Source organism: Streptopelia decaocto (assembly GCF_964273445.1).
Source record: "Streptopelia decaocto genome assembly, chromosome: Z".
Lineage (NCBI taxonomy): Eukaryota > Metazoa > Chordata > Aves > Columbiformes > Columbidae > Streptopelia > Streptopelia decaocto.
The window spans coordinates 34,047,255-34,060,780 of NC_138657.1; the positions used below are offsets into that span (position 1 = coordinate 34,047,255).

Consider the following 13,526-nt stretch of genomic DNA (forward strand, 5'->3'; position numbering starts at 1 on the left):
ACCAAGCCTAATTTTAAGTAGATCTAACTATTCACTACTTCAGGGTCAGCAGATGCCTAACCTAGATTCATCCTGCTGAGTTTTGGCCTTTATGAATCAAGTCTGAAGATTCAAGATGCTGGTGCTAGAGAAGACTTTGGAACACTGAAGGCTAAATCCTGACTCTGGCGCAAACTTCACCTTTACAGGAACTGTATATATTGAATTTGGCTCCTGATAAGCTTCATAAAATGGCAAAATAACTTCATATAATGCTTGCGTTTGAATAGAATAAACCTTCCTTAAAACACTTCCCAGTACCAAAAGCCAAGGACATTTCTGCCAGAAATGCGTCCTTAATGTATGTGTATTTTTCAACTAGATATTTAGAGAAAAACAGTATATTTTCAGTATATTTCTGAAGGACAAAGTCAAGTTATGCTTTGGTAGGTAAATGCAAATGACATCATTTGCAAAACTGACCACTGAGTCATGACAGTTTTCACTGCTTATAAGCAGAAAAGGTTTTTCAGATATGTCTTTGAACAACCGTCCCCCTCTCACATTTAACCAATTAAACGCAAGTTACTTGAACTTGCCTAATCAGTATGTAACATGTCATTGGAGGCTGGTAGTGAAGGTCACCTAGACCTTCACTATAAACAGAGAAATATTTATAAATAACCTTAACACTCCAATAAATAAATTAAAATTACAGAATATTGTTGTATTATCATTAGAAAACTCAAATACACACACCTCATACACAGAAATATCACACCAAATCATTGCTAAAGCAAAATACAAATATTTTGGGTAGCATAATATAAGAATTTAAACTTGACATCAGAAAGATAAAATGCTTTTTATATCAATGACACTAAATAACACTTTTAAAAATAATTTTATGCTAAATTTCCGAGTTGGAATACTAGCTGCTGAATTCAGACTCTTTTCATGTTTAACCAGCATAATCTACCTGTTATCCCCATAGTTGTGCTTCTTAGGTAGAATCGGAAATAAGATTCCCAATATTCTTTTTCTCAAGAAATTGAGACTGCTGAATTCTTTTTTTATCTGAACAATCACAATTGGCATTTTTCCTCTGGTAAAAACACATGGCACAGAAGATAGTTCTATATCATCAACAGACTGACTTGAAAAATATAAATATATACTGTATTTATATATATAATGTGTATATATACACTATCAATATTCACATTAGAGAATCTGAACAATTTTATTGAAATTACTTTTTAAGAAAGCCTTCTGCTGTGACTTCATGTCTACATAAAGCATTGAGAATTTTCATTTGTACTGTGTGAAATGGGGCTTTTTAAACCTAAAGAAAACACACTGGTGAAATATATGTAAATATGCTTTTTTTTTGCTTTTTTTTTTTTTTTAATGTACATGTTTTTTGAGATCTGAACTCCACCAGTTATAGCTTTCAAATTACAAAATCTAAAACAGTTATCTGAAGTCAGTGTTTCCTCTCAGCAGGCTGCTGCAGGCAGAGTTCACTCCCAGAAGAAACTATTGGCAAATTATTCTCAAGGTGATGATTGATGAGATGACTTATGCTGTCAAAGACACGATCTTTTGTACGAACCTTCAAAAAAAGGATAAAGAAGACAGATTAAAGAGCAAAATACTTTTCCCCTTAACTTCAGACTAAAATTCTCTAAGAATAAGATGACAAAATCATGTTTTAGACACTGATGCCCCACCCATCAAAATCAGTGGAACTTTGGCATTTCTGGAGTTTTGCTTCTGTTTTTCACTTTTACGCCTTCTTTTCTCTCCAAGCAGATATTTTGCATGCTACCTATGGGCCAGTCTACTGCTATTACTCGTTCTGAATAGGTTTGCTTGAAAACTTTCTGTACAACACTTTGTTTCACAGTAAGCTGGATTTTTACTTCAAATTTTCTTCTTCAAGAAACCACCTGTTTCTTTTAGATGTCTTCAGCTTTTCCATTAGAAAGAGCTGTCCCTCCAGAGATGCCAGAACCCAACTCTTCTCCATGCACTTCAGCGTCTTCGTGTTTTCCTTAACAAAGACCTTCTTCTTCTTTCCCTCCCTCAAAAGCAATCCAGCCACCACGGTGCTTGGCGTGGGTTTGCCCCATGCTGCATTGTACACCCCTCTGCCTCTGAAACAGAAAAACTTCAGGGCAAGAAAAGTCATTTTTCTAGCCCATTTGCCAGTCCTCTGCACCAGAATCCCACTAGGTAAATTATTACACCCATCATAAAAGGAAACTGATATTTCACGGTAAAGCAGTCAAAAATCAGGACAGGCCCAAAACTAATCTATGTTACAAAACAATCTTTAATTATTTAACCACATCTTCACTAAGTATTTCCTTCCTATATTTGAAACAAGTCAGGCATACAGCCTTCATAGGCAGAGCAGAGGTTCTCTCAAGAGAATGTCATGCTGCAGTAAAGCTTTGTATTGGGATGGCTTTGCACTGCTTCAAGCAACAGCCTGTGAGCACTGCTCTGAAGTCATCTGTTTCCTTTGAACTCTTCTCAGAAGGAGAGAACAACTTTTTTTAAGCTTCCCAAAGACAGCTTATGCTGTGGTGGGCACTTCGCTTCAAGTATTTCCATCTTCATCGTTAAGTTCTGGTAGAATTCCTTGAAACATAGCACAGGGTCTCTCTCAGTAAAAAAAAAAGAAACAAACAACTTTGATAGCAAATGACACTATCTGCTCAGTCTGCATGTAGCTGTGCCACTGAAGAAAATCCGCAGATCCTCTGATTTCTGAAACATACTGCTTTGAAACATCATTTTCTGTAGTTATTCAAAGCTATATTTTCAAAATGAAAACATATCTTTAAAACAGCAGTAATTTTCCTTGTCTGTATTCAGATTAACACGTTTACAGTCAGTTCAACTCAACTGAGACTTTTCTTACCATAAGGAGTAAGCTCTGCCATCACCAGAATGCAAACCCTAATTCTAAATGCAGCAAAAATCCTGTAATCCTCCATTTTAAGCATCTCTTACCTGAACTAGATATTAGAGGAGGTGTGTTGTTTTATTTTTGGTCAGCTGGATGAGAACAGAAGTAACTGGACAGCTAATTCTGCTCTGAAAACACACCCTTAAAAGCTGCAATGTGCCATTGAGCAATTTGTGAGTGAAATGAATTTTCAGGCAGCCTTTGCATGAATTGTTTTTTACAAATAACCATGCTGGGGCCACACAGAAGAAATGCAAGCTGCCAGCACACTGCTGCAGCTGGCCACACTGGCATTTTATTGACAACTCCCCGCTCTGATATGTCCCAAATAAGGCTGCTCAGGATGCCACAAATCATATAGACAGCACAGTTAACCTAAATACAGCCACAGAAAAGCTGTTGATATGAAGCGGTTCCTCTTGAATGAGGAGCTCCAGAGTCATTTGGGCTATGATGGCACATCAGAGGGGATAGGTGCAGGCAATAAGGATGTCCCTATGCAAGGTGGTCAGCAAATTAGTGCTGCTTTTAAAGGCAATGCAGAAAAGATGAGGGGACTCTGTCCTCTTCCTTCTGTAGAGGGAAAATGTCCCAGGAATCATCACAGGGCCTGAATACTCCATGCCAGCCAGCAGAGCTCCAGGGGAGGACACAGCATCCCTGCACTTGCCATGTCAGACAGCAGCCTTATCCTTGCAGTAGCCTGTGTCAGCTATGTGTGGGTTTATGTTGAAGAGAGAATTAGGGGGCCCAGCTGCAGGAGTCACAAAACAGCTGGCAAAAGTTCAGCAAAGGAGGCCACCACCCTAGGAGACATAGGGCCAGTTCCCCGGGCTGGAGTCCTGGTCAAGCACAGGACTAGGCACTTGGCATCTAAACAGTGCAAAACCATTCTTTGACTGCCGTCCTGTGGCAAATGTAATTACAGCAACTACCATGGGCATTCCTCATGGCAGTGCTACAGAATCTGTAGGACCCGCACAGTTCAGCTGCTCTGCTGCAGGTTTCCCAAATGAAAACAGATGCCAACAGGCCAACTCCTTTGCAGGAGTTTCTCGTTTACTTTGAAGCTTGTCATCTAGAGTTGTCCTTTACAGAAGAAGAGGAGTTGTCCACTCTCAGCTACCGGAGGCCAAGAATAAAATACGTGGCAATGACTTCATTCTGTCAGATGAGACTAAGTCTCCCCAGAAGTGGGAGAGGACAGGTGCAGAAAACTGGAACTCCCCTGCTTTCTCCATCCAGATGCTGGGAGGGTTCCTTTGTTGGCTAAGGGAGTCCCTCTGCAGCAAAATATGGAGTAGGTCTATGTCGGTTATCTCTCAGGCTCACGTGCAGGAACACACAGAGGGCCTGGTCTGTATCCTGGCTGACGGAAATGTCGTGTGGAAATTGCCAGCACACAGGCTGGTTGAACTTCCACAGCCAGCAGCAGCTGCTCAGCAAGAAGGCTGAAAAAGTGTCTTAGCTATACTTTTGACAAAGACTGTACTGCAGTGGCCAAAGCTGGACCTTGATGGGGAATCAGGTCCCTAAGGCTCCCTGCAATGTGCAGAAATCATCCAGTGGGTCTTCTGCCACACATCAGGGAGAGAATTAGAGATGTGATGGCATATTAGAGACATGAGGCTGTACTTATGATCAGTTGTGAATAAGCTGTAAACAAGATTAAACGCGTGTAGAGAAAATGTCTAGAGTCAGAAACCTCTTGTGTTAGTAAGGAGCTAGCACTTACAGTTCCTTCTGGGTCTACCAAAAGAAGATGTTTGGCTTGTCCATTTTGCATGCCTGTCAGCACATAGGAGCCAGGATTCGTGGTACTTTTCCTCACAAGGAAGTCTCCACATTTCTTTAACAGCTGTTCTGCGTCTTTCCTACTCATCTCTCCTTGATACCACGGCTCTGAAATCAGCTCTTTGGCTACAGTACAGTCAGCTGCTCTGGATAAAAGAGGACTGGTGCATCCAGTGGAGGTGGATTTACTTAACGCAGCCTCAGATGCTTGGTTCTTGAGGGCATCTTCAAATGGTTCTGGTTGTGGAAACAAAGGCAAGATCATTCAGAGGTAAATCATATTACAAAATGGTGCTATTCCAATCAGTTTTAGCAGGATTTATTTTGTGTTACAGCCACTTCCCTTTATGAAAAAAAATGAGGGAAGATGTACTGCTAGCCCTACTGATTTATGGATTATATTAAGACCAAGGAATGTAATATGTTAAAAATGTACGTTACGCACAGAAATATGCTGATGCAAATCAGAGCAAACCTTGGCAGGAGCTTTTGAAAGGTAGTGTGATTTTATTTCAGTAATGGCTTTGTCAGCAGTTGTATTTACTTGCCTGATATCGGGCTGAGGTGTCCTTTTGTCTTGCCAGGTATGTCAGACAGTTTAATTTTAGATAAATTGGGTGCCCAATGTCATTATACTCCTATCTGGTCTCTCTTCAAGCAACACATTCATTTAAAAATTATCTGTTACTGAGTCTCCAGCTCAAGGGTATGTCTAGAAGGCATCAGTCACCCTTACCACTCAGCCCACCCCTAGCCTCCACCTAGGAAGAGGACTTTGCAACACAGACACAGGCCAACACCTTTATTATGATTTACCTAGCTGAAGTAAGCCTCAGGGAACCGTCTTTTAAACTTCAGCTAAATCCTGAACTTAGTGTTACTTTCTGCAGAGTGATGAAAAGATGTATCATTACAGATCCAAACGGTCTTACAGAAATAGTAAATAGGTCAGTGTGTACTTCATTATATGCTGTGATGAACTATTGGAAGCTATTTTTCCTTCATCTGACCAACTAGTGCACATTACAAAGAGATATTGTTCCGTGCCCAGTAGACTTACTAAAAGACATCCGCAGAGCACTACCATGAAGCAATACAGCAGCTCTAAACAGACTGCTCAGGTGTGAGAAGTACGTAGCCATGTCTGCCTGGGGCCACAGAGGGGTTAACTTAGCTCGGAGAAGTAGTGTAAATATTGTGCTGTCACAGCATGTTGATGCCTCAGCTACTTCTCAAAGTCAGCTATATATGTCTTCACTACATTGCAGTCTGCACAAAGTTCAATACACATCTAGCTTGGCAAACCATTAACTTAGGGAATGTTGACACATTTTCTGATATTACTTTTCTCTGATGATCCAATGGTTAATAAGGATTTCTGAGGGCTGGAAGGTGAAAAATCCATTTCCCCTGTTTTTAGGAAGAGAATGTGTATAAAATAGATGCAAGCTTAGAAATGAAGGTTAGCATCCCTGATTTCAGATAGAATTTTCTAATTTCAGATCTATACTCACACATATCTATTCCCTCGACTTTCTTCCCTTTCCTTCAACCCAAAATCTCCCTAATTCATGGAAATAGAGCCATATCTCAGCAAAAGCACGCCAGAAAGACAGTTTTATGTATACTGAGATAATTGAAATGTAGATATGTTACATTACAAAGAACACACAGGCACCAACTGCTTTGTCTCACTGCCTTTTAATTATGTGAACTGAATTAAATAAATAATGTGTCAGCAACTGATTTGAGATAGGAAGAGTAGAAAAATGAAGAAAATTTTCTGCACATCAAACTGTTTTCCCCATACTTCATGTTCAGTGTATCTTCAAGGCTGAAAACAATCAGTAGCAGCAACATCAAATAATGACTGATGCTTAAACCATTGTTTATGGCTATGATTCTGACTATGGAGAAGCTGACTTCAAAGTTGGAAAAGATAGTTGCAGGGAATAGGAGGCCTGTGGAGAGCAAGGGATAGCACAGCCTTTTAATTTCCCTCCCAGCTTCCTTGTTGCACAAAGATTTTGTAATATGCATTGACTTCTAGTAACATATTGACAGGACAGGCAGGAGCTAATTCTGCAGCCTTCACTTTCCTATATGATTTATTTTCCTTCTGACATTGTTGCCTGTAATGCTAAGAACAGCGTAGACTGCAACTCAGCTTAATTCAGATATAATACAAACTAGCTTCTAATCTTTAGCCACCCTTTTTTTAACTCAGTCAGAAATTAAGCCGCAATGAATTGTAAAATTCACCATAGCTCCACCAGAAACACTAAAATTTGGAGAATTTAACATTTTTTTTGTACAGAACTAATGCATAAACATATTTGGTTGCTTGTTAGAAAGGGAGCAAATAGGAAGGGAACTCACTCATGTCAAATAGATCCTTTCCTGGGCTGCTCTCTTTGGTGTCATCTGCTGTTCCACTGAAGGTAATTTCAGCATCTGCCTGAAGTGCCAATAGAGCTTCTATATTTATATGCTGAGTGTTTACATATGCTGGCATCTCCACTGTTGGGGTTACTTGTGATTTCCCTTCCGGCATACTACAGATATCCAGAGAACCTAGAAAATTCAAGACTTTTTTTCTTCTTTTTTGTATTTGACAGAACAGTGGTATGAAGACCAAATATCATCGCACCCCACCACCATCAGTTTAAAATTCCCTGGAATGGCAGATGTAAAGTCAATAACTGCAGGATCTAGTAGAAAAAAAAAATGTTGATGAATGGATTCAGAACCGTGTTTCAATGAGGGTTTGGGGAGGTTGTTATTCAGGAGGAAAGATTTTGTTAATAAAGATGGTCAGTTTCAAAACTGATATTCAGCTGGGGAGCCATGAGAGAAGGAAATGGAATAAAATCCTCAGATCTGTGGAGATTAACAACAAATAACATACTCTGGCATTTGAAAGTAAAGTGTCCCCAGAAACACAGTAAAGCCGTCATATAAAGGTAGAAGGGGTGAAATTTCACACATATGTTTTTATGTGATTTGGTTAAAATTCATAGACAACAACAAAAATAACATTTTGCATTATTTATTATTTGAAGAGCAGAGATCATGTGCAAACACATGCATTGTTCCACATTTTAAAAATGCTTCTGACTTTTGCCTCTTTCTTTGGAAACTCCATCTTGCATAGCCTAGTGGATCAGATTTTCAGAACAGACCAATGGGATTTAAGACATGGCAAGCTAGAGAGTTTGGGGCAGTTCTATTTGTGAACTGCTCCGCAAAAGATAAGATTTTATGAAGGTGTGCATTTAATAATTCATCCAGGGATAATTACCAAATGCTTTTTACTGATATCAATGCTAAGATTCAGACAAAAGGAACCTATCAACAAAGTGCAGTTCATTGCCTTAAGACTTTTAGGCACCAGACTTTAACATGCTTTGCCCACCCAAGACCTCCTTCAGTATTACAGCGAAAACTTGCAAAACTCACCTTGCTTAACCAGGCCATGAGGCCAGTCTTCACTCAATTTGTCTCCTAAGTGACGATTCTGGTAATAGGTCTGGTCTCCTCCCACTCCTGCTGCAGACTAGAATGGACACATGTGCAAAGAAATGTTCAATTACCTTTAAAACGCTCAGATATATTATGAGTGGCTCTGACAATTTCCTTGGCTGTATTCTGTGTACTCCCACTCTTCATTTCTGATTCATCATAGTGTCAGAATATAGATCTCACAAATGCATTTGTGTAGGAGTAAGATATTACCGGTGACCTTCATGTAAACTTCCCTGCTTCCTGCTTTTATTAACCCCCACAATCCCAAATGATGCATCATCTCCTCCAGTACATAGCAAGCCCTGACAAACCGTGCCTGGGAAAAGTGTTTTGCAGAACGTTCTGTGATTCTGTGAAACACACCTGGAACCAGAAGACAGCCCCAGCACCCTCCAAAGCCTGAGCTGAAAGACTCACATTGACACGAAGGGATCCACCTGGGTACGGAAGGGAGGATGCTGTCTACAGACAAGGCCCCTCTGGATTTAAGGAGGGTTGTGCTGAATCTGAAAATTCAGCTTAGGTGGCGACACTGATACTGCAGTCAAACTTCTGACAGTAATGCTGGTAGAAATATCCAAGCTGACCTCAGTTCTAAGCAAGGTGCAAACCTACTTAGGAACACGGCCAAATGCTGATTGCTGCTGAGTTATTAACATAATGAATTCTTAGTAACAATGGCACCAGATTGTTTAAAGGGTTCTGCATCAAATCTTTCTGAGTCAGTGTGCACTGTTTGATACTCTCTGCGGCAGACATGGTTTCTACAAATATAGTAACGCTCAGTGAATTTCTTTTCCTTGAACATGTGTAATCTTTTAACACCATGAGGAGCTCTTCTTCTTTGTTTTTTATGAACATGACTAATTTGCTGCCCCCTCGACCTTCAATGCCCATTCAAAAGGACTCACCACACAGGAAGGGCTGTGAGCTATAAACAGTCACAATGTACCCATACACATTTTTATTAAATTTTGGATTCATCAGCAGGAGAGCAGAGATGCAACTGCACTGACCTGAGCTGTATCTGCAGCAGTGGGAAGTCTTGTTTTGAGCCTGGCATCAATGAAGCCACCAGGGGGGGGCATTTTATTTGGGATGTTGTTGTAATATGGATGTTCTGTTGCTTCATTATCGTCCTCCATCCATGTCTCATCAAAACTCTGCATCCTGTAAGAAAGTGAGTGCTTTATTTTGCCCCTCACTTGCAAAGCACTTACAGATACTTGCAGCATGTTAAAGACTGCTTGTCGGGGGATCACTATGGCATACTGTTTTGACAATTCAGCTACCATCATAAGGCAGAAAGCAATGATGGATCATGCAGCAGACTCCTTCTGTTAGATAAATTTGATTTAAACCTCCTTTGCAATGGATGAAATGGTTTATGCTGCATGACGGATGTTTTATTTAGCTTTAAAGACCACTATAAACTGCATTAACAAACAATTTTATTTAACCTCAGAGTAGCATTTGTAATATTACTTGATTGATTCACTAAGCCCTAAAACTTTGTCTTTAATTATGGCTGCTCCATCACTAATATAAACCTGGAAGAACTTCAAAAAGTCAAGAGATCAGATCTGTGGTTTCAGTCTACATCTAACAGTCATTTACACACCACTAAAGTGAGTACAGAATGCTTCCAGATTAGGATACTAGCATTTTAAATTCACTGTACACTCATTTTACTCTGATATAAGAGATTATACAGGATACCAGCTCACTATGATTTATACTAATGTTAGCAAGCATATAGCAATTCACATCAAAAACACAGCTTACCCAAGAAATCAGAATGCTATATTCCAGCCTTTTAAACATACAGAAGCAGACACATTTTGTATCCTCCAGAGAACAATGCAGTCAAAGCCTCTGTAGAATACATGACATCCCTGAAAACTTCACCCTGGCTAATATCGGAAATAGTGAAACATCACTAGTCATTTTGGAAGACCAGCAACTCTAGCTTATTTCATCTAAACTGATAGACCTGCTATGACAGTAACAACAACAAGGAAATGCCACTAAGAACATTCATTCTTGACCATCCAACTCTGCCTGCTAACTACAACAGAAAGCACATGATCATTTCAATAAGTTTGCTGTGAAATTCATATTTAGCCCATCCTTTTAAAATGACTGTGCTCCTTTTGTATTCATTAAGAAACCCTGCTTTGCTATTTCAGCTGAATTCTCTTTTTAAAGTGTTTAAATCCTGTCCGTCAACATTGTCCACAGCACATTTTATTAAGTAAATACAAAGCTAAAAAAGATCCTTTAGGAGTCTTCTGCAATAATACTCACCTATCATGGAAAGTAGATATCTTAGAGGGGCATCGCAAGTACTGCTTAAATCGAAGCTCAAATGCTTGCCCTATGGTGCTGATGACATCCTGGGCCAGGCCATCACAGCATTCCAGTATATGACAAGCTAAATGAAAAAGATTCGACACATGTACATGCAAATAATTGTTTATATTATGGTGGGATGCACTGAGCTATGACAAAACATCTACATATCACTCATAGTTGCCCTGTCATGGCATGCACATTTCAATAAAACCCAGATCTACATTTCAATAAAACACAGATCTGGCACAGTGAATTTCAGGCAATGTGGTCTATTTAAAGGTTAAAGAAAATTGCTCTGGTGTGTAACTGCAATAGGCAAGACCACAAATCAGTTCCACAATCTTAGCAAGTCTGTGAAGACAGGAAATCTCATTAAAATTCCACTTGTAATAGATTATATGAGAATTCTGAGCTTTAAGTTGAAAATACAAAAATATAGATGGTAACAATAACAACAAAAAAGCTTTCCTTGCTTTCCTCAGTTTTATCCCCACTCCAGTTTTATGTCTAAACACCCCAAGTTTGCAAGCCGTTCCCTTCATTTGAGTTTCCAGAACTTTCCAAATGACAGCCTGAAGGAGGAACAGTAACCAGGATACTTCCTGGACACTTCCTAGATCCCAGATCCTCATCTGATTCCAGTAATACAGAGGCTGGTGTATTTTCCTGCTTGTCTGTATGCAGACACTCCTACCAAACTGCAGGATCCCTGGGGAGCACTGACACAGGATCTCAGCGATCTCATGATTCCCCCATGTGCCACCTCTCTGAACCCACTGTGACAGAGGCAGTAAGAAGGGAGACCAAGAAATCTTTATCAGCTGCCTGAGCAGTGAAATCCCTGCCAGTTTTAAATCTGAGGGTGGCTCGGAGGTACTATCTTATGTCACAACATAAACAGGTGAACTTGTGAACATTTCACCTAATACTGCAGGAACATGGGTAGGTGTTAAGAGCTGGAAGCTAAAGCTATGAATGAACAACACCTCACTGCTATTCAAGAAACCCAGGAAAGTTCATTTTCCCTATTCAGTGCTGGACAAGCACACAGTCTACTGGCTAGAGCCTGGATTGCATTTGAAATTCTGGTTCTTTTCCAAGCTCTTCTGCAGTACAGAGAGACCTTGTTCAAAGTTATTAATTTCTATCACCCCTGACTTCTTTAATAACCTGAATATAAATTCTTCGGCTGAAAGTATAGCATATGCCCAGCATCCAGCTCAGTGGAATCAAGTGATTTGGATGCCAAAGACCTATAAATAAGGGTTGGTCATAACATTTGTGTGAGATAATTTTAGTTAAAGCAATATAAGGAGACTGAGGGGGTTTAGCAATGACTTCTCAAAGGCTATCTGCTGGACAGATCCCTGAAGAGGCCACAAAAAAGGGCCAAGAAACCTGCAGGTATGGAATGACCAAACTGTCTCTCCCTCAGCAGCAGCACCTCATGCAGCACGAGATGGCACCAGTCACAGTGCTGCCCAGATAAACAGATGCAGTGATGCTGTCTTCTCACCTTATAGCACCTGCTATGCCGACCAGCACACTGAGGCAATGGTTGATTCAAGGGAAATGTCCTTAGTTGTATGTCGAAAGCAGGCAAAACCAGGACCTTAATGTGTTCAAAGGCAGAGACAGACATCCCTGGCCAGCAGCAGGATATTTGCTGTTTACACCCTCTGCCTCCCTGCTGGTGGCAGTGAACAATCAGCCCCCAAATAAGGTGCAGGCTTATCTCCATGAACATGGACCAAAAGTAGTTAGGCCAAACAAAACCATCATTTTTGCACTTTATAACTTGAGCCAGGATTTAAAGAGGCTACATTGCTAACCACTAAACCTATCTGGAGCTGAAATGAAGCATGAGTTATTAAGTAGTTTCAGTAGGTGACATAATGAGTAACCCGTTTCCTTGGATACGTGAATGGACTTTCAGCAGGTAGGAGATGTGCTTCTTGCAAAAGGATAAGGTTTGGGTCACAGAGAGATGATTTCTTGTGAATGTTACAGTGGAAGACAGACAGTCTTTAGTTTGCCACATCCAGAATATAAAGCAGGAAGAGAGCTTTTTCATACTTGGAAAGAAATGAGTTTAATATGCAAGTGAAAGATATACTACAGCATCAGCGGTAGTGTCAGTAACAGCAGCAATAACATTTTCACTAGATACCGAACTAAATTCGAGCTCACTTCTAAAGTAATTTGCAGATAACACAAAGACTGACAGAACAGCCAGTGATGGCGAAAGAGGGCAATCTGGATCCCTTGGTAAACTAGACCTTTTAAAAAATGTGTTTTAATACTGGTTACATACAAAGTCACTGATCTGCAAATGACTGATGTACACATACAGTTAGGGAAAGCTCCCATGGAAAGCTGTAAAAGAGAAGGCTTAAAGTTCACAGCATGAATGAATTTAATGTAAAATAACAGTGCTTCGCTACAGCAAAGTTCTTATGCGAAAACAGCTAATGATGGGGACAAAACCAAGTAAGAATAGGAAGGTGCAGCTTTTGTTATAGATTGCTGACCTTTGGTTACTCCGAACAATAACAGGAATCATTTACTTTCTTAAAACAATGCAGAAAAATTAAAGAAGGAGCAACAGAAATTATCTGAAGGATGGATGATGTGGTCTGCAGCTGGAGATCTACAGAGTTGACTCTGACAAGCATTTAAAAGAAAACGGAGAAATTACTTGAACCAGTTACACTGTAGGAAGAAAACACCAGGTACTTAGATGACTCCTCAATCTAGGATAGACTAGCGGAAGCTAATGCTAAACGCAATCAACTTAAATATAAGGAACATGGTCCACGAAACAACTTTTATAAAAAATCCACTCACACAGAAACAAAACAGAGACAGGGCTCCTCCAGACTCTACAGTGCAA

At 40.0% G+C, this 13,526-nt stretch overlaps 1 protein-coding gene across 1 annotated transcript in view; it reads right to left on the reverse strand.

Moving 5' to 3' along the window:
* Positions 1-1,334: 1,334 nt before the first annotated feature.
* SHC3 (SHC adaptor protein 3) overlaps positions 1,335-13,526 on the reverse strand; it is a gene marked incomplete at its 5' end in the record, with an annotated part of 56,655 nt that continues 44,463 nt past the window's right edge. Inside the window, 6 exons of the mRNA XM_082074873.1 lie at positions 1,335-1,594; positions 4,695-4,990; positions 7,133-7,327; positions 8,213-8,309; positions 9,295-9,448; positions 10,586-10,712. Coding sequence (XP_081930999.1) covers positions 1,466-1,594; positions 4,695-4,990; positions 7,133-7,327; positions 8,213-8,309; positions 9,295-9,448; positions 10,586-10,712 — 998 coding nt within the window. The 3' untranslated portion in view covers positions 1,335-1,465. The remainder of the gene's footprint in view (positions 1,595-4,694; positions 4,991-7,132; positions 7,328-8,212; positions 8,310-9,294; positions 9,449-10,585; positions 10,713-13,526) is intronic.